Source organism: Seriola aureovittata, chromosome 24, assembly GCF_021018895.1.
Source record: "Seriola aureovittata isolate HTS-2021-v1 ecotype China chromosome 24, ASM2101889v1, whole genome shotgun sequence".
NCBI lineage: Eukaryota > Metazoa > Chordata > Actinopteri > Carangiformes > Carangidae > Seriola > Seriola aureovittata.
The window spans coordinates 6,015,588-6,043,082 of NC_079387.1; the positions used below are offsets into that span (position 1 = coordinate 6,015,588).

Genomic DNA, 27,495 nt, shown 5'->3' on the forward strand with positions numbered 1-27,495 from the left:
TGCTTATGGCGCAGTGTACCATACATTATGTGTGTATGTTATGGGGGGGGGTACCTGTGATGTGGGGGGATTGTTGGCAAGTTTCTATTCATTTCCTCCACAGCGCCGGGGGAGGGTGGCGGGGGGAAGCCTTCTTCCAACTCCTCATCCTCGTTGCCGTAGTGACCGTAGCTGCCATTAGTGGTCGCAGCGGGATACAGAGCTGAGGAGAAACAAAACATTCAGACAAACCCAAAAAAAAAAAACAGAAAAAACACTTTTGTTTGTCGGGGGGGGGGGGGAATCAAAGAAAAGAGAAAAGGTGTTAACTTCTTTGTCAATTTCAACACATTCTCAGTCTCATACATTTTTTTGCTTAATATTGTTTATTATTTATATTGATCAGCTGTGACAAGAAACTGCACACAAATATAAATCCAGACCGCAGACACAATGACAATCAGTGTGTTTCTCATCTTAGGATCAATACTGTCAATAAAGAGCTTAGCAAGGTCAGACATTTAGAAAGCATAAGCTCAACATCAGAGACACACTCATACACAGAACACACACATACACTACGCACATGCACAAACCTAAAACATTAACACACACACAAAAAAATAATCTTTTCCATACAAAAGCTTTATTCTAACTTCCTCCAACATACCTGCAAACTGTAAAACCCGAGAGCGCATCACTTCCTCACTCTAAAGCCTTTGTGTTGAAATCACCCCCCCCCCCCCCCCCCCCCAATGCAAAATGACTGTAACTGTACTGCCGCTCCAGTCTGATGGAGAGCTGACAGAGCGTCAGTGAGAGAGGCATCTCCAGCTCCCTGCATCCCAGGGGGTGAGAGGAGGAGGACGAGCGAGAGAGATAAAGAATGAATTTAAAACAGTTTGTTGGTTTTTTTTTGGTTTTTTTTCCTTTAACACAACAGCACGGCACGAGCGCTGCACAATACCCTGTATGCAAATCTGGCCCACTTAGAAGCCGTTTCATCAGCGTAATGATTCCAAGGTCAGATCTTTTGCACATGAAAAGCAAGCGTCGCGTTCAGAAAAACATAGTTAATGACTTTCCTTTCTCCCGCTATAAATATGCAGTGAAAGGCGATATAAAGACAGAGATTAGAAAAGATGTGATTTGGTAATGCAGCGCTATAAGATGCTTAGAGTGGCTGCTACAGTGACCTAAAAATAAATAAAAAATAACAGAACAATGTCAGAAGCCTTGGCTGGGTATCATGCTGTGTAGGGATCGCAAACACACACACACACATACACACAAGTATATCAGCACACACACACATACGCTGACAAACATACTGTGTGTACTCACTCAGTCGCAGATAACACGAGTACACAAACACTCCAAGCCTAATGTTGACTATCTGACAGTTCAAATGGACAAATACTGTGCACACTGTCGAGTGTCTCTCTCTCTGTGTGTGTGTGTGTGTGTGTGTGTGTGTGTGTGTGTGTGTGTGTGTGTGTGTGTGTTGGAGGGGCGTACTCACCATTTCTAGAGTTGCCGTGTGTGTAGTTGTTGGCCGTCATTGGAATGTGACTGGCGGCGTTCGCGGAGGACTCTGTGTTCGGGGGTCTGGAGGCTCCTGAGGGTTTCTGGTAGGCATCGTGTCCCCTCGGCTCCTGTCAACAGAGACAGATCAAGAGGGGCCATGAAAGTGGTTATTAAGGGTTCAAAAGCAAGAAAATGTTCCAAACGCAGTCAAATTTGTGACTTATGAAAAATTGATGTTGTTGCCTCATACATCAGAAGATTAAAGTTATTTCTTTAATTACCCAGTAGAGCTGGACTAACGTCTTTTTTATTTAATTTGTTTACCACTTCGCAACCTGGTTCCCCACCAACCAAGTAACCACACCAATGCAGTTAATCCTGGTTGCTTTCACGATCACAGTGACTCACTCACTACAATGTAAAGCTGTAAACACTGAGACGTGTGGGCTGAGAGATGACTCTTTCATTGGACAGCTTTGGTCAAAGTCATCCCGTGAGGCAGCAAAACAGTTGCAGCTGTGGTTAGGAGGTGAAGGAAGAGCCATACTAGTACTATACTAATGACAGGAAGTGCAGCGGCCCTGCTCGAGAAATGGTGCCACAATTCGCTATTTACAAAACCTTGCACTGAAAAACAGATAAGTGCTTCCGACTTGGCGCAGGGATTATTTGCGGAAACTGGCGTTTGAGTGACTGATCGGACAGTGTGAAGGACACCGCATGAAGTCGACCTCTAGGGACATCGTCCAAGAACAAGACCATTATTCACAAAAACCAGCCCAGCATGTTTGGCGTGGACCGAGCCAGGACCACCACAGCAACTGCGCAGTGCCAAGAGTGAAAGATGGGGGTGGGAGTGCTCTGATATGAGGCTGCATGAGTGCAAAAGATGACATTTATAGATGGCACTATGAATGCAGGTTTGTTTACTCAAATACTGAGTGAAAAGACGATTCCAAGTCCCGAGAAGCTTGGCAGCAGAGGAATTTTGCAGCGGATGATCCGAGACACACTGGAAAAAGAAAAAAAGTCGCACAAAGAGATTTTAAAGGAGAAAAAAGTGAAAAGTAGGACCTGGCCAAGTGTGTTCCCTGACTTGAATCCAATAGAAGCTTTGGAGGATTTTAAAGCGGGCGGTAGAACAACAAAACCCCTCCGGCAAAGAGCAGAGAAAGAGAATCATCTGTGTAAAACAACAGAACATCGCTCTACAGGTTTGTCTCTGACTGGTATCATCCTCACTGAGGAGGATCAGACCCGTCGTCAAAATGGAACAGAATCTCGCCTCGCTTTTTGTTTAATTAGTACAACATTTATTTCATTGCATAAAATTTTAGGGCAGTTCTCTGTTTACTGTACATGCCTTATGTGATCAGTGTCTAGATAGTTCACTATCAGCTGCTTATCACAAACAAACTGGACCCGAGTTTCAGCAGCTTTCACACCAGCCAACATCAACCAAACCAAATGGACAAGAAGTGATAACACCCTCTGAGAAAAGCTTTATGAAGGGTTCCCTTCTGATCAAATGATGCTGTCACAATACTGTTTAATCTGCAGTACAATAGACGTTAGCAAAGATTTTCACCGTTCACTGTGTCCTGGATCAATTCTGCAGTAATATCACAGGTCGATTAACTTCTGATGAAAGCAAAAAGTCAAACCCGACATTTCTTTGGGGCAATTGCAGTTTCGTCCAACATACATCTACTGTGCGAAAAAGGGAGGATTTTACATGAATTTTGTAATAGTAAATCCTGCACATCCTGCAACCAATCAATTATGATTCACCTCAGATAAGCGATACGGGAGCAGAGCTTTGAGGAAATATGAACAGATTTAGAACAAACCTCTGAGGATTTTGACTCGACGAGCAGTGTGGGTGATGAACAAAATATCACAAATTAGTCGGGTTGATCATAATTGAGAAGGAAATGTGTCATCTGTTCTGACTTTTTAAGATCAAATCTAAATCTTTAATCAGGAAGGAGGAAAATATATACTGAGGAATATAAATATAAATTACAAGAATGGTCCAGTGGTTTAAATGTTACAACCAAACCACAGTCTGAAATAAAGGAAAAATAATATATATATATATATATATATATATTCTTATGATTCACCTTTTGGTAATCCTTCAGAAAAATTCAACACTGTGTAACTGGAGAAAAAAGCTCTCTTCATGTGCACAATTGAAAACACAGTAATTAAGATAATCCTGGGCGCACTGACAGACATGTTATCGAACAGCCATCCAGCACTACAAAGGACCCCCACCCCACAGATGGAGATAGGGACTGGCAGTGCTGGTGGGAATCTGTGCTAGTGGAGGATGAAAGAAGCCTTTTCTGGTCAAAGAGACAGGAGCTACAGCTGTCACACACACACACACACCCAACAAGCAAACACAGACACACACCTACACCACACGCTTATTTAAGTGTGACAAAGACAAATCCTGAGGCACAGTGTACGATAATGAAAGGTGTACCCATAGCTTCCTCAGTTCAAAGCATTGGGTGGGGTGTGTTCACGATGTCATGGAGTCCCTGGGGAATCATTAGTAGCTACCATACATCTTAATATGTCACATCACAGCTGTCAATCACTTTGAGCACATATATATGTGTGTTGTGTGTATTTGCAGTTATGACAGCTCTTCTGGATATGCCAGTGACACGTAAATCACATCATAGCCTCCATCAATCCATCCATCCATCCCTCCGTCCATCTATCAATCCATCCATCCATCCATCCCTCCATCTATCCATGCATCCATCCATCCCTCGGCCTCCGCAAACTGACAGTTTCGCCTGAGGCTTTTGAAGCAGCCTGGCAGACAGGCAGTCAGATATCTTAATCCCACAACAATAAGTAAACAGGGGGGGGGGGATCCATCTATCCAGCCAGCGCCAACCTACAGCTGCATACAATAGGCTTCAGAGAGGCTTAGCCCTGCCTCACCCTAATGTGTCACCCACCCCACCCACATATCACTCGGCTCGGGATGGAGAGCGAATGGAAGAAAACAGAAAATAAACACAGGAAAAAAAACAAAAAACCCAGCGTTGTTTTTAACAGCGTTTGTCATTTTTTCATTTTAACATCTAATAATATTCTTATCTTGATCTTTTTAGGTTTTGCTGCGCATTAGTCTCTCTTACTTTTCACTTTTCTACTCAGTTTAATCAATGGTCAGTTCCCTGTTAAGCGCTTTAAACTGAACTAACCTTAATGAACGCTGCTGTACAAATAAGGTTCGATGTAATAATTGATATTCAAGCTGTCTCCGCTTAATGCTCCGATTATGTTTCATTAGGGACGTTATTGTGGCAGTCAAAAGAGGATAAAAGGAGGGATAAAGAGAGAAAGAGACAAGCTGTTATCTTCTCATTTTTGCAGCAAAATCTATGAAAAGGTTTAATCGTTTGCCAAAAATAACATGCGACTGTCCATCACACGTGTGGAGGGAACTAAACACTTCTAATCATTCCTTTAAGAACCGATTGATCTGTGGCAGGTCGTTCATTGTCTCACGTGCTAGAAATGATTTTAAGCCGAGGAAGGTTCAAATGCACCAAATACCAATCACGCAATATATGACAAGCGTGAGAGCAACAAATTATGCAATTTTTCATTCAACTTTTGTAATCAAATACACTGAAACAGCTGTGTTAGCCGCTATGTGAGGCTGTACTTTGAGCTATATGCTAAATGTCAGAATGCTAACATGTTCATAACGACAATACTGATGTTCAGTGCCCACAGTATGCTCACCACCATCTTACTTTATGTCAATAATGTCAATAAATTGTCAGAATCCTATGAGAATGCAACAACCAGTGACATGTGACCAAACGTCTAGACTAACTGGTCACACTGTGATTAATTAGTACAAACCTCAGACCGTAATTTATTGATGTATTTAAAAGAAGAAAATATGGATGAAATGAGGTCATTTCATCGTGATTAGGATTTCAGGTTATACAATCCAGCCCTAATGGAAAGGCAGCTCCAGACAGAGACAAGGGAAAAGCGTGACGCCGACGGGTTCAGGGAGCTTCACTCTAGGGAGCGCTTGTTTTATCACACTGCCCCACGGTGTCACCAGACTGGCTGTTTGGCGATGAGAGGAGGGCTATGCAGATATAAACTGAACTTTGCACTGGGTTTGATAGCATTTACCCGCAGGCTTGGATGCCTGAAACATACACAACAGTGAAGGGAGTGAACAATGGGCAGGTCAATGGCAGCCGACACTCTCACCCTCCTATTTTTACTCCCTCTCTCATGCACACACACACATCATTACTAAGCTTGAACTGCTGTGAAACATCTTTTTAAGCCTTTGAAATAATCAGTCATGGTTCAACGTGGAGTTGAATACACTGACTTAACTAAGAAACAGCTATTTTTCGCCAACTGTCATGCTTGATATCTCCATCAGTCCGTCCATCCAGGAATTTGTGCTGCTTTGTGCGAGGTGAACGCGAATTCTTGTGCGACTTTGTGAGTGATTCAAATCTCGCTCGCACATTTACCACCAGGGATTAAAGAAGCAGCCGCTGCGCAGCAAGGATTTTTTTTTTTTTTTTTGGGACACAAGACGTTCACGGGAGCTGTTTTTTGTTTTTAACAGCACTTCAGCACAAAAGAGGAGGAGATAAAAATAAGTAAAGGTTAACACGTTACATTCAGTCTGATTTTTAACACATTTATCACATCTGAAAGGCAAGTGTTTCACAGCTACATGGAGCACTCATGAATACTGATTCTACTCCCCGAGTCAGTTTTCATTAGCTATTCCTGAAATATGTTCATTACTCCCTATATAGCCATACGCGTGTGACTTGTGGTGTAACTTTTAAATTACAGTTTTATGCGCAAAGCATGAATCATGACGGGATGTCGTGCAACTTGATGTTTTTCTAGTGGGAATTTTATTTTCAGTTGTTTAACTTTTATAAAAACATGTCCTGGTTTGTGCTCAGGGTGAGAAACAAGGAATAAGGAAAAGGAAGAAGAGAAAAGAGACGCTGAGGCCAAAACAGAGGGAACAGGGACTCAAATGTCATTTAATAAACAGGCAGTGAAGCAAAGGAAAAGGCAGCTGCTGAAAACCCAACAGAGAAACAGACATAGACAGGCATGCAGGAAACTCCAGATTGGCTTTATTTAACAGAGGAGAACCAGGCAGGTGAGACAGGAAAGCAAGAGTACATTCCCTCCAAAAAATACGGAAATTAAAAAGGAGAAATTAATACAAAGCTTTACACAAATAGACAAAAACAGGAAAGAGCAGATTCAGCCTTTACAGTGTGTAGACAACCCAGTGGTTTGAAGAGAAACTGTGAAAAAATAATCAGAGTCACAGCTAATTTTAGTGAGTTAAAACCAAAGTGACAGAAAAGAGATTGTACACAGTGAAGAATTTAGTATTGCGGAGTTTATGGGTAATATTTTAGAAAGACAGCTAAAAGTTAATGATGTGACAGTTAGTGGTGTCGCCAAAGGGAAAGCTTTCAGCCAGATTAATATGCTTCCTCGCCGTCAATCACTAAAAACTGACTGAAAAAAAAAAAATTGAAAAAGTGACATTTTCGTCATAATTTCTTTCAAACTGAAATATAACAGGAACCAGACATGATGTTAAGGAACTTCAGAATCATAAAGCTGATCTTTCTGTGCTAATTTTATTTCAGGATTTCACTTTAGTCTTTGTGGTTCATCCTAATGTTTTAGTTTTATAATTACGAATGTGCACTTGCATGCGCAACCCTGTGTCAGAGCCCGCCGGACAGCCGGAGGTGGTGTTGTCTAGTGGACGCCCGGTTGTGTGCGTAGTTATGCGAGTGTGTGTCTACGTATGCATCTGCAGCTCTGTGTGTGTTTCTGTTCGTCTGACTGCGGGTGGGTATCCTGCTGTGTGTGGGTGGGTCTCCGTACATCTGCCCCGCCATGGCCCTGATGTTTTCAGTGTAGCTGTTACCCTGGGAGCCGTCTTGGCTGTGGACGGCGTCCAGTGTGCGGCTGCGTGCGTGCCTGGACTTGCAGCCGTGTGTGTTGCCCTGAGCGTCAATGAACGCGCGACCGCGCGTGTTATCGACCGCGGTCTGACTCTGTGTGTCCGCAGGCATTCGGCTGCGTGTGTGTCCCTGTGGGTATCCGTATTCATATCTATCCCTGTTTAAGTTGCTCAGTGTCTGGCTGTGAGAGACAAACCCAAACTCGTACCTCGTACTCGGTCTGTACACATCATTTTGCGCACATCCCCCTTCCTCATCACTGTATTCTCTGTCCCTTTGTGTGAAGCCAAATGTGTAACCGCTACGCCTCTCCCTTTGGTTAAACCCGTAGGTGTATCTGGTGTGCGTCTCCCCCGGCCGCTGTGCGTGACGCTGCCTGTGGCTGTGAGGCAGCGGCTCGGACGCTCGCCTCCTCAGTGCGGGGAGGAGGGAGGAGGAGCGGTGAGGCGGAGGCGGCTGCAGCTGGTGGCAGGCGTCACGCACTCGTACCTGATTGCTGGAGCTTGCTTGCGGGTTGGATTGATGGGAGTTGGAGACATTTGTAGCTGTGCTTGCTGCAGGGTTGGCACTGGCCATCTGTGGAGAAAAGTAGAATTTGGAGAAAAAAAAAATCTAAATAAATAAACTCCCTTGGATATGAACTAGTAGATAGAGCGGTGGAAGCTTCTTCAGCTGTTTTCTGAGCCGTGAAACTGTTTTCATCCTTTGCTACAGTCATTGTTGCGTCAATTAACAGCCACGTGCCTTATCAAAGAGCTGCTGAATAAGAAACTGAGCCGTTACCTGCTTCTTCTTGATAAAGTGTCAACTTAATCTTAAAACTGTTAAATCACCAGCTTAACACCCAAACAAATCATACAGCATGACAGTCACTGTCACAAAGGGAGCCTTTACTCTGATGTTTTCATTATTTTTATCCAACTGTGTTTATATTGTGAGAACAAGGAGCTGCATTAGCAAACTCCCATACAATAACTGGACTGAAGGCCCTCTTAATACTGGGAACAGCATTAACTGTTTAACTGGGTTTGAAAAGAAATGATTTGCTTCGACCTGATTCCAGATTGCTGATCCACATTTAGTCCAGGTGCTCACAGTATATAGTTTTAATCATAACAGGGGAGAGAAGTGATCCTATTGCGAATGATACATGCTGTTGATTTGGCTGTCAGCTACTTATTAATAATCTTTGCACATTTCTGCATGTGGGATTTCATAATGCATAACAACTCCTAAATGTTTCATGTAACCAAATTCATCTAACCAAATGTAAAATTTTTAACATGTTGCCCCACATCCACCAAAGCTTTCAAAAGCAAAGCACTGCAGTAAATAACGGGGATGCAGCCTGTGGTTAAAAGGAAGTCTAACAACATTTAAAGGTTTTTGCATCTGTCGACTTGAGATTTACTTTTTTTTTTTTTTTCTTATAAAAAAATAAAAGAGAGCAACTGATACAATTTCTCAAATCTCCAAGGACTTTCTTAATATAAGTGGAGTGAGCCTCCTGTTTTTGACATGCATATAGGACGGGTATTAGAAGGCAAACAAGATTTTAATATTAAGGAATACTTAGAATTTACATGTACATACATAGAAGATCATTCTGCCAATTCATTTCTGAACTGTAAATAGATTCAGTCAGGGTTCCTGCCATCATCATCTTCCCCGTCTTTTCCAAGACTTCCAAGAATTAAGCACTTCCATGACCTAAAAATGTCACTCCCTTCTGTTTATGTTGTTTTTCAAACAGCAAGTGTTTGATTTTCCAACCAGATGGGTTGAAATCAAATGTGAAACATGCACAAGCTTTCCCTGACTGGAATACACCGCTCAATATTCCAGAAACGTTTACAGCAGGTTAAAAACAACATACCTGCTGTGTCTGTCTGGGCGCTCGGAGCACCACGAGCTGGATGGTGCCCCTGGCGTTCCCCTCTGACGACATGGAGCGCCTCAGCGTCTCCATGGCAGCGTGGTTGGAGCGTCCGAGCAGCGACTCTCCGTTTACTGCGATCATCTGGTCGTTTATGCTCAACCGACCGTCCTGTTGGGGAAAGATGAACACGAGGGGGATTATTAGTGACTGAAGAAGGGAACAAACCACCCGATACAGTGTTTATGACTTTATCAAACTGATGAAGATTTTCAAAGTAAAGGTGATGTTTTATCTTTCCAAACTAGTATCAGAGAAAATGCAGCACTGACAGCTGTTAGAGGCACTTTGAAGACATTATTGTTTTACAAAAGCCTTACAAGTAATAACTAAAATGCTGGTGTGGAAAAAAAGAGGAGTACAGAGTGCCAAATAAGACACTGACTGGTCACCACTTAAAGAAAGTTTTAGGACAAGAGAATAGAGAAGAGAAATTGTGAGAGGTGTGAAATGTGAGAGAGAGAAAGAGAGAATGATAAAGAGAGAGAGAGAAAGTAGAGTAGAAAATGGAAGAATGGGGAAGGCAAGAAAATTGTAGAGTTAGCAATCTACTGAGAGCGGGAGAGCCATGATAAATACATAGAGCAGCTAATGGAATAGCCTCCGTGGGCACTAAATCACTTCTAAGTGTTTTAAATAGCAGCCTCTTGTAGAGAGGCAACATACAATAGTGCCCTGGAGGGAGAGAGAGTGGACGAGCGAGCAATAGAGAGAGGGGGGCGGGGGTGGGGGAAGGGGGGGTGGTGGGGCAAATGAGGAAACCAATGCAAAGGGCAAAATGAAAAAAACAAAAAAAACGAAATGAAGGCACTGCGACACACACACACTGAAGACTCTCTCGGTCTGTGTGTGTGTGGATGATCCGTCCATTAGGGTCAGCGCTGCCCTTTGACCCCATCTCATTAACAAGGCACCGCCTGGCCTGACCTCAAATGCTGACTGGGATGGCACCACACACACACACACGCACACGCACACATGCACGCACTCAGACGCACTCAAACACACACTCCCAGATTTTTGTGTCTGCCTCAAATCCAAGGATGTCATCAAAAATTGATGTTCATGCCAAAATCAGTGGGTGTCTGTGATATTGCCTATTAATTTCTTCATTCTCCATGTAAGCAGCAGCAGCAGCACGCTACATGTAATTTTAATTTGTTTTCTTTAGCAGACTCTTTGAAATGATCATATGACAGGATCGGGATAAAGTCAAAGAATATTTTTTTTTATATAATTGAGGCCCCGGGCCCTGACAGCAGCCAAAACTCTTTAATGGAAATAGGTTAGATCTCTCTGTGACTCTTCCTCATCTCCTCCCTTTTTTCGCCTGCTGTGTGACCGTGTGTGTGATGTGCCAGTGTGTCTGTGTCAGTCAGACTCAGGGGACGGCTGGGTTCCCTCCTCTGTACAGGCCTGGCGCTGCAAAGTCTCATCAGGCTCCTCAGCTGCTTTTCATTAGCATGCATCAACATCGAGGAGGAGACACACACGCGCACGCACGCACACACTCACACGCAGACACGCACAGACATGCATACACTCATGTATTGAGTTCCTGCTGAGTGTCTCCACTTTTCAATTTTCTCTTTCTCCTCTTATTCCGCCTCTTTTCCATCTCTCTATTGTTCGATACCGCTCATTTCTCCCCTCTTAAATTCCCTCCCTTCTCGCACTCATTCACCCGCCGTCTTCTTTCAATGGGCTTCCTCCCTCCCTCGCTACTGTCTGTCTCTCCACCGTCATGTCTTTCTTCTTCTTATGTGGTATCTTGTCCCAGAAACCTGTTTCGCAGCCAGCCGGAGATCTTACTGGGCCATTCTGTCGGAGCGCTATCCGCATCGGCAGCTGTCTGAAAACTACTTCTGAAGGCACTACGGGGAGCTGCTGTCTGGCCACCCTGATCCCAGACCAGCCGTTTATCTACAACGCCACACTCGTCTCTGTGCCTCCTCATCATGACGTGCAGATCTGGGAGCAGGAGGAGCTGTGACACGTGAGGGGGGCCAGATATTGAGGCCAAGTGGAGGAATCTCCAAAGTGCTGAAATGGGACGTTTTTTTTTTTTTTTCCTGATGCACTTACAACTTGAAGTGAGTACTGAGTGATATAGATAAGACGACTGCGGTGCTGATGTGAAGAGGCCATTTGGGGTCGATGGGGAGTCAAAGGCCGAGGGAAGCCGAGCAGAGGGGAGGGGTTGTGGCCTCGAAGAAAGACAGGAAATGAGACGGGGAGGCGAGAAGTGCAAAGGAAGAGGAGATAAGAAGAAACCTCAGAGAAAGACATCAGAGAGAAGGGGAAAGAGTGTGGACAAAAACAAAAAGATCTCCACAACACTCTTGCTAAGCTCCTGAGAAAAAAAAAACAGTTCTTGATTTGAGTGGGGGTTGTGGATACGATAATTCAAAGAACCCCTGGTTAGATACAGTCTAAAGAAACACGCACATCAGAAAAAAAGAAAGTAATGTGGCTCTCGAAATGCTTATCATTTCTCCCGTTTGATGATTTTTTAAAGCTCTATAAAGCACTAAATGGGTTGTGTGATGGCAAAAGCCTAATGAGGCATTTTGAGACTATATGGAAAAATTTATATTAAAACACAGACAAACCACATTTACACATTTTCTAAACATCAAACTCCAAGATTTCATTCATATATTGCTTTTATTTTGTCTAATTTTGCCTGGTATTTTTGCCTTAAAGGACTACATCATGTTTATTTTTGTTGCTATACACTACAAAAGTTTTTAACTTCGGATGTGTTATCCTTCCATCAGCCATGGCAACCACTAGTTTCCATTCAGACTTTTGAAACTTGCCTGAGTAGTATAATCCATCACAAGTAAACAGAAACATGGGGAGGGTGGCTATAACTACCAAAATGAGTCCCAGGTTATTATGTTTGTTTTTTTTCCCCAGAGGGATCGAAAAGGCCTCCAAAACTCTCCGCCAAAAGCTCCTGCAGCGCCCAGTGCAGACAACTAATATGGGTCCTTTACCTTGTGAGCGGCCCCTCCGTGGATGATGGACTTGATGAAGATACCGAGGTCTTCTCCGGTCTCTCTGGACTTGTTGCCCTTCAGGCTGACCCCAAGGCCGGCCGAACCCGTTTCGTTGAGGGGGATCTCGTACATCAGCTGCTCCCTGCCGTCCTCCAACACCACGCTGTTAGAGTCCTCACCTTTCTGAAAGAGAGAATGAAGGAAGGAGGGATGGACGGATACTGGATTTAGACAAATATTCAAGAGTTTGACCTGGGGTCAGAGCTTTTTCTCGACATGTTATGTTAAAAGATGCTATTCTAGACAGGAAAAAGTGTTCATACACACACCTAATACCTGCTTTACATAATAACTGCTGTGTATGATTGCCTACGACTGAGGTAAGAGCAGCACATCTAATGCACTGACTGATAATGCGTGCTCCTACATCACACTGATTACACTCCACACCAAAAACCTTGACAAAAAAAAAAAGCAGAGGAGCAAGAGGGAAGGAAACAAATTCAAGAGTCAGATGGAAGATGGCTGCGGGGAAGAAAAACGCAAGTCAGTAAGAGAAAGGCAAAGCGGGAGAGAGGAGCAGGTGTTGTGTGCTGGAAAGAGAGATGAAGGTGTAGTGAGAAAAAGAAGAAAGCTTCTGTAGAGAGGTTATTCCATTTGGAGATGAAAGGCGCAGACGGAGAGCGAGCCATTTCTAAAGGAAACATAATAACCTTTTCATACCTCCTCCTGGAGCACAGTGGGGGAGGAAGGGGGGAGGAAAGAAGAGGAGGAGGAGGAGGAAGAGAGTGGATGGAGGCGCAGAGGAGCATTTAAAAGTAATAACCCATCCCCTGAGGTATAGCCCCTTCTCTCGTTCACACCCCCCCACCCCCTCCCCTCCCTCCTCACTCTTTACATTTCAACCTAATCTCTCAATCTTACTGTACTTCTTCCTCAGCTCCTCCTCCTTCTCCCCAGACTCCTCTTCCATCTCTACCTTCTACAGGTCTCTCTCTCTACACCTCGCACCCACTCGCCCACTGCTATTTAATCTGGAGGAAATGACCATTGTGGCGGCAACGGTGGCACTGCTCCGAAAATTAGATGGAGGACGGGAGGGAAAAAAAAAAAAAAAAAAGAGGCAGCAAAAGAGAAAAGGAAAATGTCTGTCATTAGAGGGATGGCAAAATGGAGAGCAACGGGGAAAAAAATGCCAGGTTCAGTCACCCAGGGAAAAGAGGACCTGTGCTGGGGAGGCGCCTCAATACCACTTCATTCCCAAGCCTTATTTTTCTTTGAGGAGGAGGGATGGAAGGTCAAGAGGGTGTGTGTGTGTGTGTGTGTGTGTGTGTGTTCATGCATGTGTTCACATATCTCAACATCTTTTTTTATTCTCGCTTTTGTTGCTGTGGTGGAGACTGAAGTAGCTCGGGGCTTCTCTCAGTCCAGGAAATATGATGAAGAAAAAGACAACAGCCGCTCAAAACTCCACCCGGGCTTATAAAGTAAGGAAATGTCAAAGTGAATTTTGCAGGAATATGCATAAACATTATACCAGCCATACCAGTTGTCACAGCTTTAAAGATCTGAGTAACCATACCAGGATTGCAGGAGCCTTACATCAGGCACCTTGCCCGCCACTGAATCAGGAATCCATGTTCACATTTCCCCTCTCATCACGACACAAGGACGAAGGATGTGGGTGGAAAAGATGTCCTGCAGTGTAATTTTGCAAAACTCACGACTGCAGGAGCTCGCTCTCAACCTCGCTATGATCCTCCAGCCCCCCAAAGTCTGTCTTCCTCTGTCAGCACTATTCTGTGCTGCTTCGTCTAGGTGCTTAATTAAAACAACAGCCTGCTAAAGCCTGAAGGCCGAGAGAGATGCTCAGCTCCAACGTGTGAGTCAGAACTCTCAACCCAGTAAAAAAAAGCTAAAAGAGCTAAACCTGGGATGTCACCTGCACTGATCCGGTTCCCTGTATTCAATCACTGCTTTCAGTTCGGATTTAAAATCATAAATTGGTCGAGTTTATAGACACGAACAGAGAACCTGTCATTGTTAAAAGGAATCGGTGTTACCTGTTGATAGGAAATAAACAGTCATGTGCTTTATTGACCTCAAACTCCTCTCTAAGTGATTTTGTAGCACAATTACAATGTCACGCTACTTCTGCCTTTAATTCTGGGACATAATTTTGAACTCACTAGAGTTTGCTCCTCAGGTAAAGGTTAATATATTAAATATGCAATTTCGATATGAGTCACGATTTCAGTTGGAGTGGTCAATTTCGCATTTTATTTTCACTGAAAACAAGATATAAAAATGATGATGTGATTTTTCTTGTACCAAAAAAATTTTCCCTTACATCTGGAGAACATGATATGTAGTTACAGAGACGCCCCCGGCTTCATTTATGGGATGTTGTGACGCATTTTACGTTCATCAAAGAAACTGCAGCTCCTGCGATTTGGATATTACACTTGGCCATATTGTTAAGTGTTCAGCCGTAGTAAATATACCAGCACACATCACTGAAATATAAATTAATGTGTTTGTAAAGTATAAATTAATGAACATACGGGTGTACTGCCATGTCCCTTGTCACTACTGTATCTCTCTTTCCAGAACTTTAGCTTGTTTCAAAAAGTTTAACTGCCGGACACAAGCTCTTCCGACTTCACTGAAAGGTCCAATCTCAGTGTGTGTGCGCTTTGACGGCGTCGAGTTTCCACATCACACTTAGTCTAAGTTTTAAACTGAATCCTGATTGGCTTCAAAATAAATCAAAACTTCAGCGGATGAATGTAAAAACTGTCTTTCAGTGTGAAGCTCCGTACATTAATCATTCTTCAATCATCCAAGCAAAGTAACAATAACACATTTTTGCTTGAAGAGGGACACCTAAGTCAACCGTTCCATATGATAACAAGAAGATAGATCGAACAAACCGTGCCCTTCAAAAGTCTATTTTCAGTCAGGGCTTATTTTTATCAACAAGGCGATTCACGACGCTGTTACTCAAAACCAGAGGAATTACAAAGACAATCCGCTATTTCCTGCTCGAGAGACACTTGAGAGGACTCAGATGGCAACCTGGGAGGTTTTAAATACCTCTGTGATCTCGCTGCAACAACACACGAGGTGAAGGTGGCCAGATCAGAGCGCAGCAGGCTCTGAAGGCTCTGGAAACAAAACCACGATATTGGAAAAGTTGTTAAAATGAAACTCAACGTGTTTATTTGTTGTATCTCACTGCTGATTTAGATCTATTTACACAACCGACTGGATCTCAGTGGTGGTCCAAAAGCAGGCACACACTCCTATATCCCCTCTAATGCCCTTTCCTTGGGGGCAGATTGCGTCCCCAGGGTGGCTGAGACCCCTTGGCTCCGCTCTGTGACTCCCCCGCGCCCCCTCCTCCCTCTGGTAGCCCGCAGCAATGGCTCTTTAACAAGCTTTTAGCCAGGAGAGAGACCACCCTCTTCAACACCCAAATGAGGAGACAAAAAGGCGCTTTCTCTTACCCCAGGGTGGGTGGCGAGGAGGGGGTGATACACAGCGATTACACACAGAGCCTTTTGTCACTGACGATTTCTAAATGGGGGGTTTCAAAGCGGTGGGATTAGCGGTGAGAGCGACATTCAATTAAGATGAGATCTCACCGCGCACGACGCCGACGATGGAGCTGCCAATTAATCGCCTTAATGTCTGCTTCTTCGCCGCTTTACACCTTTACCTCACAATGAAGAGAAAGGAAAAGTAAAATGACTGATTGAGGGATAATTCTGGTGCCGGAGGGAGAGGGAGGAGAATGAAAAGGAAAAAGTGACAGAAGAGCTCCATCCTTGAAGACAGACTGACAGAAAGAAAAAAGAGGGATAGACATACGGGATCGGAGGATGAATTAAAAAGAGGAGACGGAGGGAGAGAGAGAGGACAAGCTGAGTGAGAAGTAACAGCAACACAGCAGAGTCACTCTCTGCCTGACGACCCCCTTTTCCTGTGCACTGGCCTAGGCTCGCTGGCAACTGAGGGTCAACCATGTGCAGAGTGACCCCTCCATCCTGTCCTTGGCAAACTCATAATTCTGCTACAGTCACACACTTTCACTCGCACAAACACACACATCACGGTTAAAAAAAGAAAAGAAAAAACTCTCCACATCTCCTAGCATCTCTCTAATCTCGGCCCTGAAACAAAACGAGGCCCCGCGAAATAATGAGAGCGCGGAGCAATGGAGACGCAGAAATGCTGACAGGAATGAAAGTGTGATTAGAAAGTTATCACTTTTTAATTACTTAGGGAGTGTGTGAGAGTACGGGAGATGGGGTAGAAAATCAGCGTCCTTTTGTATCCTTATAATGAGGCTAATTTGAAGGCTTTATTGTTATTCCTTTGACTGAAAGAGACCACTCTGCCTCGCAGCACTGCCGAGCGCTTTCACAGAACCGCACGCTGCTCATGAAACATCAATACTATTGAAACTAATCAATCAGTAGTTCAGCTAGTTCCTCTAAAAGTCTACTTTACTCACACAATGGAGATACAAAAGACTGTACAAGTGCTGGAGGCTGGCGGCAGGGTGAGGCTGTAAATACAGCGGCTAAGCCTTTTAACCACATGACCCGGGTTGAAACTGCCGCGTCAGCAAGTGCTGACGTTTCCTTTGGCCAAAACACTGAACCCTGACCAGCTGACCTCTGACCTGCCGCTGTCCCTCAGCCGAGGCAGTGCTGTACATGATCAAGTTTATTCCTACTGACACACAGAGCAGCACGTGTCCTCGCACTTAGTTGAACGCTTCATGCACACAAGGAACCATGTTAGTGGCAGAAGTGGTCAGGAAATTTATTTTGGTGTGATTCAGTCTTTGTTGGACTTTGGATTCAATTATTTTGGCAAAAAAAACACAGTCTTTCTCATGCTCAGACCAACATGTAAAAGAAATCAGGTTCATCATGGAAAACGCAGATGTTTTTACCGGGTTCTTGGTAAACCCTTTACTTGTTTAATAAGCTCAGGTTCCAGACAATGCTGAGAGTTAATTAAAGGCATATAAACAGACTTGTAGAAGGTGGTCCACGGGCCAGAAAAACTAATGAGCATTTACAAGAAAGCTGGACTGAAGAGGCTTTAAACCCTTGAACAGAAGTAGGGGGGTCTTTACTACTGCTCCACCTATAGGCACAGTCTGGGATGCAGCGAATTTCAACAGGTAAATAACCTGATTACATCATCAAACTGTGTCATACATGGATCCAAATATCCCATCTGATATAGATTTTTTTTCTATTCAAATAAACCAAAGATCTGCTTTCATGTGCATGGCTTCAGCTGGACAAAATGTACCCACAGAAAACCAAATTAAACCTTGATATATGCAATAAGCTGAGATTCATTATCTGTAGCTGCAACAGTGAGGTTAGCCAAGGAAAACTTAAAATTGTAATTCAGCCAATTAATCTCAGCAGCTACTGGATATAAAACTGCGATAATGAACTACTGATTTGCATCTGATGGTTATTTGAGCAAATATGACCGTAGCGCTGTGGATACATAAAGGCAGTATTATTTATTTTTTTTACAAGATATCGCAGCCTCTAAAACCTTAATACATATTCATGCAGCACCCACACCAAGTCAGACAGACATGCAGACAAACAAGTTTTCCTGCGACAGAAGAGGCAGATGGCCACGTCGGCTTAATGCGTCTCCATCATCATTACATCTTTTGTGCGACCGAATCGTCAGGAGCCGCTCGTTGCTAAGTTCTCCACATTAATTTTCACGACGGTTTACAAACGGAGAGCAGCGGGGGAGAGAGTCGGGCGATTAAAACAGACAAGGGGAGAAAAACAAGGGAGATAAAAGAGCGAGAGACAAGGTTTGCATTTTGGAGGAGGGTGGAGATTTTGGAAAGGTGAGGGTGGTGTTTACTGTGGGATGGAAGGATTTAGCTGCATCTTTTTTTCCCGTTGGGTTTGCTTCTTGTCAAGTACTCTATTAGCTTGTGTGTGTGTGTGTGTGTGTGTGTGTGTGTGTGTGTGTGTGTGTGTGTGCATGTGTGTGTGTGTGTGTGTTTGCATGGGCTCATACTTCTAATGATGAACTTTTTCTCTGTGGAGTGGTTTCATCTGTGTATTTTTGTAATTCGTCGCTTTTTGAGGGTCTGCACATCTAAACTCAATAATGCAGCAGCTCAAGCGTGCCTCTAGAGTGCGCGTGTGTGTGTGTGTGTGTGTGTGTGTGTGTGTGTGTGTGTGTGTGTGTGTGTGTGTGTGTGTGTGTGTGTGTGTCTGTGTGTATGTATGCGCCTATGGGACATCAAACTGTCTTTGAGGTGGAGGACTGTGCTGGAGATAAGGGCCAGATCTCACGGGGCACCAATAACTTCAACAGCCTGGATAGAGACAGGACTGAAAGCTCTCTCTCATTCTCCCTCTCCACTATCTCCCCCTCTCTCTCTCTTTAAGCCTCTCTCTAATGCACAAATACAAGCAAGTGTTAGATGAAGACTGTAGAGGCTCTTCAAAGTCACTTGTTATGCCAAGACTGCTGGGCCATTAATGAGGGCAAACTATTTTCGGAAGCAGTAACTCGGCTGTTTAAAGACTGTGTGATGTGTTTGTCTGTGCACATGTGTGCGTGTGTGTGTGAGAGAGAGAGAGCACTTGTGTTCAAGTTTTTTTTTTTTTTTTTTTTTTTTTAATCAAGGACTAGGTGTTTAGGAGTTTGTGTGTGTGTGTGTGTGTGTGTGTGTGTGTGTGTGTATGTGTGTGTGTGTGGTGTGTGGACTCTAGGTGTGAATATGCATCAGTCACTACAAAGCCCTGCGTGCCTTTCTCACAGCTCTTTGAAGTAAAGGAAAGGGAATAATCAGAATAACCACAGAGGACAGAGGGGAGAGAATAGAAGCGCACAGGCGAAAACATGATTTACAGAGAGCGGGAGACTTTCAAGGGGCCACCTGGCTGTGTGTGTGTGTGTGTGTGCGTGTGTGTGTTTAAAAGTGTGTGTTTATTGATAAAAAATGCCCCCTGTGAGGCGCAGTCAAACTGTGTCAGCTTCACAGGCCTGACAGAGACCTGTGACCCCATCAGCCGCTACAGGTAAACGGTCACTTAACACCCGTGGCATGTCGACATGCGCGGACATGCTCGCACGCTTCCTGCGGGGGCTGCTGTGGCTTGTGTGTGTGACTTCCTCTGGCATCGCTGTGTCAACAAAACCAGAGTGGGACAGGAAGGCCGGAGCACGCTCGCGTGTGGTGTTTAGAGGCAAAAGGGCATCGACGTAAAAATTGGGAGAGGAAAAAAGAAAAAGTGACACAATGTGCAGGAAATGTTTTTAAAAAAAAAAAAAAAAAAGAGGAGCGAAAGTGAAGACCACCACGGAAGATAAATGATCCACAAAAGAAACAGAGGTGACTGACAGACAAAAGAGGAGAAGAGAGAGGGGGAACTGTGTGAAGGCGCAGGAGGCTGGGTGAGGACACGAATGCTGTGTTTTTGTGTGTTTCGCACTCTCCTACCAGTTCCCGAGGCAGGAAGATGTCCTCCTGCCGTGCCACCACCACACACACGTTCTCTCCCTGCTTGGTGCTGCGCAGCATGCCCACGAGTTCCTCCTGGCTACGGCCTGTCATGTCTACTCCATTCACCTACACACACACACACACACACAGAAACACAAAAGAAAGCACATATGCACATGAGTAGATTAATGCAAAGTCGACACTTATAGAAGATCAAACAGTGTGTTCTATGTTTTAAGGGTCATTTCATCCAAAATAATGCAAAAACATATTTCCCCCAAAAGCCTCTAATTAAAGTTTTGGTACCATCTGTCTGGGTTTTGAGTTTTCTGCCTCCAACACACACTTTCAGAGGGACTATTTCTTTGGCAGAAAGTAGTTCCACTGAAAACAGAACAACTTGAGGTAAGAGAACAAAGAGTTTTTTTTGTAATTTAGGTACACACACAGTTAAATCCAAAGAGATGATATGTCTCAGATTGTTTCAGTTATGGCAGTGACACTAAAGTCATCCTGAAACATAATGTGTATGTGGACACATGCTTTGTAAAGTGCAATACTCTGGTTTAACCAGCAGGGGTGCCATTAGATTTGCTGCTCGTGATGACAGCGTCCTTGTCACTGTGACTGCCGCTTTTCTGCTCAGTGGGACATCACCAGGCTGAGACGTGTCTTACCTCCAGGATGCGGTCTCCGGGCTGCAGGCGGCCGTCGTTGACCGCTGCACCTCGCGGCAGGATGTTCTTCACCAGGATTGGCCCTGGCGCGTGGGCCGAGGAGTCCCGGGTTACCACGGTGAAGCCCAGACCCTCTGCGCCTGTGGGAACAAAGCAGCGTGCGTCACGGTGTGTGTTAGGGACATCAATCCCCCTGCAGACGAGACTTAATTATGAATTTTATGACTTTTTAATTTCGTTTTAATTGAATTTTCCCTCTTGTCTCCCTATTCTGTCACTTTCCTCCTTTCTTTCTCCTTCTCCACTCGCCGCACAGTTTTCCCTCTCTCCTTCTCTCCTGTCCTACTGAAGCCAGTCTGTGGTTTTAGCATCATCCTCCACATTAACTACTGTTTAAGTGCCTGTTTTCCTCTGGGGGTTAGTTGCCTGGCTCAGCCTCTGAGCCGCCAGGAGAAGGCTTCTCTCCTCGCCGGATTAGACAGACTCTGCCTTTAATTTCACGTGTGAGCAGGCCTAACGGTGGCTGATGAAGGGAAGTAGAGGGAGAAGATGGAAGGAAGGTGGGGGCGGCGGGAAGAGAGGGGGGGGGGGGGGGGGCGATAGAAGAACCTGAGAAATATTATTCTCTTCTCTAGCTTCCCTCCCTGGGGAGGCAACGTGATTTCCACAAAGATTTTCCTTGTGCATGTGATCCTCCGTTTATCTGTGTGTATATACATTTACAAGTGTGTATGTGTGTGTTTCTGAGGCCACACACACACGCACGAGCCATCAACCCCCAGAGCCTCCACCCTCTCCCTTTTTCACGGCCTCACAAGCCCCAAGCCATGAGTGAAATGTGCCACGCTCTGTGTGTGTGTGTGTGTGTGTGTGTGTGTGTGTGTGTGTGTGTGTGTGTGGGGGGAGAGCAAAGCCGGCATGGCATACTAAAGGCGGTGAGCGATGCTATCTGGTCTCCAAGCTAAGCCTCTGCCTGCCCTACATTAGCGCACCTAAACCTCACCGCCTGTCAATCACAGTGAGAAAGAGCCTGTTGCCAAGGGAGAGGGTGTTAGAAACCCCATAATATCCTCCGCTCTGATCTTGCATCAGGTGAAAGGGATAGAGGGAAACACGGGGAAAAAAAAAAAAAAAAAAAAAATCAAACAAAAGAAGGACAGAGGGGAAAGGAGAGGAAAACTGGAGGGATGAAAACGTGCTGGGAAAAGAAAGAAACTAACAATAAAACAGCTGAATGGAGCTTTGAGCTGGAGCTCGAGAGTGCGGAGTCCAATTTCTTCTATCCTTTCATCTGGGTTTCTTCTCGCCTTCCCACCTGTAGCATGCATGTGTAGGTGTGTGCAATGTAACGCATTTACAGCTATCCTTTCAATACCCTGTAATACTACAAGTTGCTAGTACAGAGCCCATTCACAGTCCTAAGAACCTATTCCCGTGCCATCGACACATCGGCGCTCCAACAATCATGTGTTTTAGAGGGATAAGAGATAAGGCGGCGGGGAAGTCGGACTGATTCTCAGGGTTAAAGTCTAAAAGCAAAACAACCAGACGGTGTGTACGGTCATCCCACAAGATAAAAAATGAAAATATCTTCACAGTGGAAGGTTATTTTCAACACGGACTACTATTGCTTTCAGTGGTGCAGAGCTTTTTATGAGAGTCTGAATGAGAAGTCTGAGTTTGATAAATCAATCATTTGTGGTGGAGGGCAATACAACACCCAGGGCGTCCAATTACATCAGAAAAACAAGCCTGGAGATAAAAACTATAAATAAGCATGGACGTGCTCAAAAAGACCATGTGGATTATCTTGCTTCTCGACAACAGTTCCCTTAAGAGTGAGAGGAAGTGGAGAAAGGAGAACAAAATGTAACCTAAAGATTATGGCTGTGTTGTAATTTAGAAACTCAAGTCATTCGCCACCTTTGAAGGCAGCTGCACATTTACCTTTCTTCAGGTCAATCTTTATCCGCTTGCCGCCCTTCTTGCTGGCCAGGTTGGCCAGGCCGGGCAGAGCAGGGCTCCTACTGGCCAGGGGGCTCTGGCTGCGGGTCGGGGAGGAGCTTGCTCCTCTGGCTGGAGGTGCGGGGGAGACTCTTTCCAAGGAGCCGTGCCCAGATTGGATCTCCGCTGATGGTGTGTTTACTGCAGCTGGCTCTGGGGTCTTGGCACGCGTGTCTGGTCGCCTCACTTCCAGTTTGGTGTTCAGTTTGGAATCTGGCCTGGGTTCCGGTTGGGAGTCGGCTTTGGCACGGACAACCATCGGACTCTTTGCTTTTGCAGAGGAGGAGTCTTTGCCGTCGCCGGTGAAAAGGTGACCTATCAGGCTCTTCTCGTAGCGCAGCTTGTTGGCTACGGGGAGGACCTCCAGACAGATTGCGGAGGAGGTCATGGCCTGGCGGAACACTTCCTGTGACCTGGAAGAAGAAAAGAAAGAGGGAGGAAATATTCACATTTATGTCCCTGGATATGGGATATAAAAGCAACTGGAAACCCACTCTAAACCTCACAGCCAATCTAATTTGTGGAACACTATGAAACAGCAAAAAAAAAAAAAAGCCCAGGAAAGTCAAGCAGAACACAGAAGGAGAACACAGACAATTGGAAGCAGAGAATGAGGAGAGTGAATGAGGCTTGTGTCGTTAATGGAGCTGTATTTCAATTTGGATCAACCACAGACTGACTCTTCCAGCTGGTTTGGGACACAGTGGTCCCTATCAGATGGAGGAGACCTTACAGCAAATTCCTATTGCAGCTTTAATAGACCACTATCAGCACAACATTCACACAGCACAGTCAACACAGTGGGATGCAGTTAAATGGACCTCTTCGGCGAGGATGCAGAAAATAAAGGGAGAGGACAGGGACGGGAGGAAAAATTAGGACCAGAGAGAGGGTTACACACACACTACACACACACACTCTTTTGTGAGAGCAGATGTGGTGGAGAGATAGAGACGGGCAGAGAATGAGGTGGATTTGTGTTTGGCTGATAGAGGAGACAAACTGAGTGAAAGGTGAGGAGTCTCTCTACAGTGGTGGTGAGTGAGTGGAAGCAGAGACACACACACACAAACACACAAACACACACACACAAACACACACACACACATACATAAAGAGCAAGGATTTTATTTTCCTGCTTTGGGCTCTTTTGTTTTAGTTCCTTATCACATCAGTGACATATAAAGAGATACAGAAACTAATTTCCAGGGTTGTGTTCATTTCCACTTATTATTCATCTTATACAATTTCTACAGACTATTTTATTTTTCAGAGCTTTCCAAGCACACGGCAGACAGATGGACAGTAGATTAATTCAGAAAGAGAATGAACAAACACCAGAAAGACACAACGTCAGATGTTTGTGAACATCACACCAATATCTGGAGAAAGACTGAGGACGTTCACAAGGGAGGATATTCTAATTGGATCCCAAAAAACATCCTATTAAAAAGATCTCACTTGAATCCTTGTGTTTTCGTTCTTATGACTTCAGCATTTGTTGAAAGCTAAATACTGTAGACTCAGTAAGGGATTCAGATTTAATCAGCAGATTCAATTCTGGCTTCAGATTTGATAAAATGCTATTTTAGTCTAGCCCTGTTTGTGTCTGATCCAATATTTGCATTTCCTTGCTTTGACACAGACACAGACATAAACATACAGCCTCCAGCTCATCCACGCTCTGCACACTTACTGTGTGAAGGTCTTGTCCTGGAGTGGTGTGTCGTTGATTTGGACGATACACTCGTCCTCTTGGAAGATGTTCTCTCTCTTGGAGCGGCTGTTTTCCTCGATGCCTCTAATATGAAGGCCCAGGGTCCTTGAAACACGCAACACAGTGTTGAGAACATACGAGTTCATGGAGGTAAACACGTGTATGATGACATGCCAGCACTTGAATTTTTAATGCATTTCCATGAGTCAACATTGCCATCTGTCTTTCCTTATGAATGCCTGATTGATTACAAGTGGATGTAGCTGTATGCTACGTATGTGTGGTTACCGTCCACTGAGCGAGGAGCAGTACGGGACCACATGGATACCCAGGGGGCCCCGGTCACCTAGAAACTCCACTGTCCTCGTCAGGGTGCTGTCAACAACAACAAAAACACTCACTGTAAAATAAACAACACATAGGCGTCGTTAAAAGATACAGAAAATTAGGATAAAATACATGACACACTCATACACACACGCACACACACTCCCTTTCCATGTGCAAGCTCTTCAACATCCATTTGCATTTTCCTCCGGGCTACATAGATAGGGATACAAATTAGCTTACAGGTACCTGCCAAATACCAGAACAATTCATGTGTGTATGTGTGTGTGTGTGTGTGTGTGTGTGTGTATGTGTGTGTGTGTGAGAGAGGTTGGGACACAGGTGCACAGCTACTTCAACCTTTATCTACCTGCCTCTCAACCACCCAATCTAGCCGATTGAAAAAAAAAGAAAAAGAAGAAGAAAAACAGGAGATAAAAGAGAAAGACAGATAGAGGGGCAGATAGAGATGAAACGGAATGAGCTTCTCTAATAATCTCTGCAGAGGCTTGAACTGTGGCTTTTAACAGCAGATAAACAAGGACAGTACCACTGAAGATAAACAGGAAGAGGGCTGCTTTTGATACTGGATGGCTAACAGAGGGGACCTGCATGATTGGGGAATAGAAGAAGAAGATCACAGGAAGCAACAATCCCTGACTGTATGTTTAGTTTTTCTAATACACACACACACGCATCACTCCTATCATCAATCAAGCAGTATTACACTAGTGTGTGTAAGTTTAAGCATCGCAGTTTCAAATGAGGTTTTGCACTTTTTGCCACTTAGCTACATAGCTAGAATTAATGAAGGTTTTAATGAAAGATTTTATGCACGCAGGTATTTAGCTAAATGCTAATGACTGTATTTTTGATAGAGAGATGAATTGTAGGGTTGCTATTTCAAACAGAATTGATGTGTAAATTCTTTCTAGACAAATGTCTCCGTCAACTTAATGTAAGGAGCAGTGGGAACTATGAGAACAGCTCCACTTATTCAGAGAAAAATCTGCCACCCTCAAAAGTTTTTCCTAAATCAATCGCTTGGAGAAACTTCCAAAAAAGAGGCGAAATTGTGACTTTCACAAATATTTTGCTTTTGTCCAGAGCTGCTGACAATCAATGCATTCAACCTCCAATAAAAACAAGACCTAAATATGATCAAAAATGTGAACAAACATCTACGAGTAAGTGTTTTCGTGAGTTCTCAGCCTGCAGCAGAAGATGTGCAGTGGCCAAGCTGCCCTGACTTCAGTTGGGAGTTAATGCAGAGAGTACAGCCTTGACTGATGTAAAGGACCCCTGGGAGTCACGTGGCTAAAATGGTGCAGATGCAGAGGTGTGTCAGGTGTGAGCATGGTTAAGACTGGAGCAGGGTGTGAGCTGCAAAAGGCAGCCCGGGTGGTGAACAGAGAGGTGGCGCAAGTAAAGTGAACCCCAGGCCGGCGGCAGCATCCTGGACTAGCTGCTACAAAGATGGCAGACGCAAGTGCACGTGAGAACATAATGAATAATGGATCACGAAGAGCAATCACACATGGAGACCAAGAACAAAAGGGTTTTTTTTTTTTCTCCAGAGCTTTCCTGTAAAGTTTTTATAAAGTAACAGAAAAAAGGAGTGATGAGGTGTCTGTGTGAGTTAAAACAAAACAAAAAAAAAGCAAACATGTCTGAGAACAAAAGCAGTGAAGTTCAAGGTTTATGTGCTTCCTACACAACCCCAAGAACTAGGTGGGATCATTATAACACACTCTTCTGTCACTGTCACCCTGCTCTCGTTAACCTCTGCCAGGGTCACACACGTACTGTACACACAAATCCACATACACACACACATCCAATTTGCATTCTTATTGCTACATCTATTGCATGCTCACAAACACCATCAGTCACATTCCTCTAAATTGAATTCACAGATACACACATGCATCAAATTTACATCTATTAGGGAACACAGTTACATCTAAATTACACGTGCACAACCCATGAATTGCACAAACACACACACAATCACACACACTCAGTGATGGTAAACAATCAAGCTGGGGCAGGATACACATTCACACACACACACACACACACACACACACACACACACACACACACACACACACACACACACACACACACACACACACACACACACACACACACACACACACAAAGATAGTCCTGAATGATGTATATGTATTCACACAGGATGTGTGGTATAAACAAACACACACACACACACAGTTTCAGCCCATTTACATTCATATAAAAAACAAACGGCGGCACAAACAAGCTCATCAGGGGCAACCATAGCTTGTTAGCGCCGCACGCTAATATGCAGAATAGCTCCGCTCACCCATTTTAGTATCCCACTGACACAAACACAAACAAACAGTCATTCCACTGGGGGGAGAGAGAGAGAGAGAGAGAGAGAGAGAGAGAGAGAGAGAGAGAGGGAGGGAGGGAAAGAGAGAGAGGCGAGGGACGGCGGGACGGATGAAAAGAGCAACGAGGAGTGAGACAGATGGAGCTCCCACTCTTGGTTGACTTCCTCTACATCAACGGAGGCCGAGTGCCTAACAAACTCGCGGCCGGGACTCGCTGAAAATGTGCCCTCGCTCGCTCACCGTGGCTTCTTCAACTGCCAACCATCTGTTACCATGGCAAACTATCTGTGAGAGCCGTGCCTCCATTGTATCACAGTGCTGTCAAGACACCACTGTACTGTAAAATGCTGAAAAATCACCATCTGTCATTCCAGCCAAGTCTCTTCCTGAGCACCGT

The 27,495-nt window shown here is 44.5% G+C and overlaps 1 protein-coding gene across 1 annotated transcript in view; it reads right to left on the minus strand.

The window, feature by feature from the left end:
* pard3ba (par-3 family cell polarity regulator beta a) overlaps window positions 1-27,495 on the minus strand; it is a 143,170-nt gene that overhangs the window by 72,609 nt on the left and 43,066 nt on the right. The window contains exons 7-16 of the mRNA XM_056370827.1: window positions 24,682-24,768; window positions 24,373-24,498; window positions 22,620-23,089; window positions 20,673-20,812; window positions 19,993-20,121; window positions 12,474-12,659; window positions 9,412-9,582; window positions 8,025-8,111; window positions 1,502-1,634; window positions 55-202 (exon numbers count right to left, since the gene is read on the minus strand). Coding sequence (XP_056226802.1) covers window positions 55-202; window positions 1,502-1,634; window positions 8,025-8,111; window positions 9,412-9,582; window positions 12,474-12,659; window positions 19,993-20,121; window positions 20,673-20,812; window positions 22,620-23,089; window positions 24,373-24,498; window positions 24,682-24,768 — 1,677 coding nt within the window. The remainder of the gene's footprint in view (window positions 1-54; window positions 203-1,501; window positions 1,635-8,024; window positions 8,112-9,411; window positions 9,583-12,473; window positions 12,660-19,992; window positions 20,122-20,672; window positions 20,813-22,619; window positions 23,090-24,372; window positions 24,499-24,681; window positions 24,769-27,495) is intronic.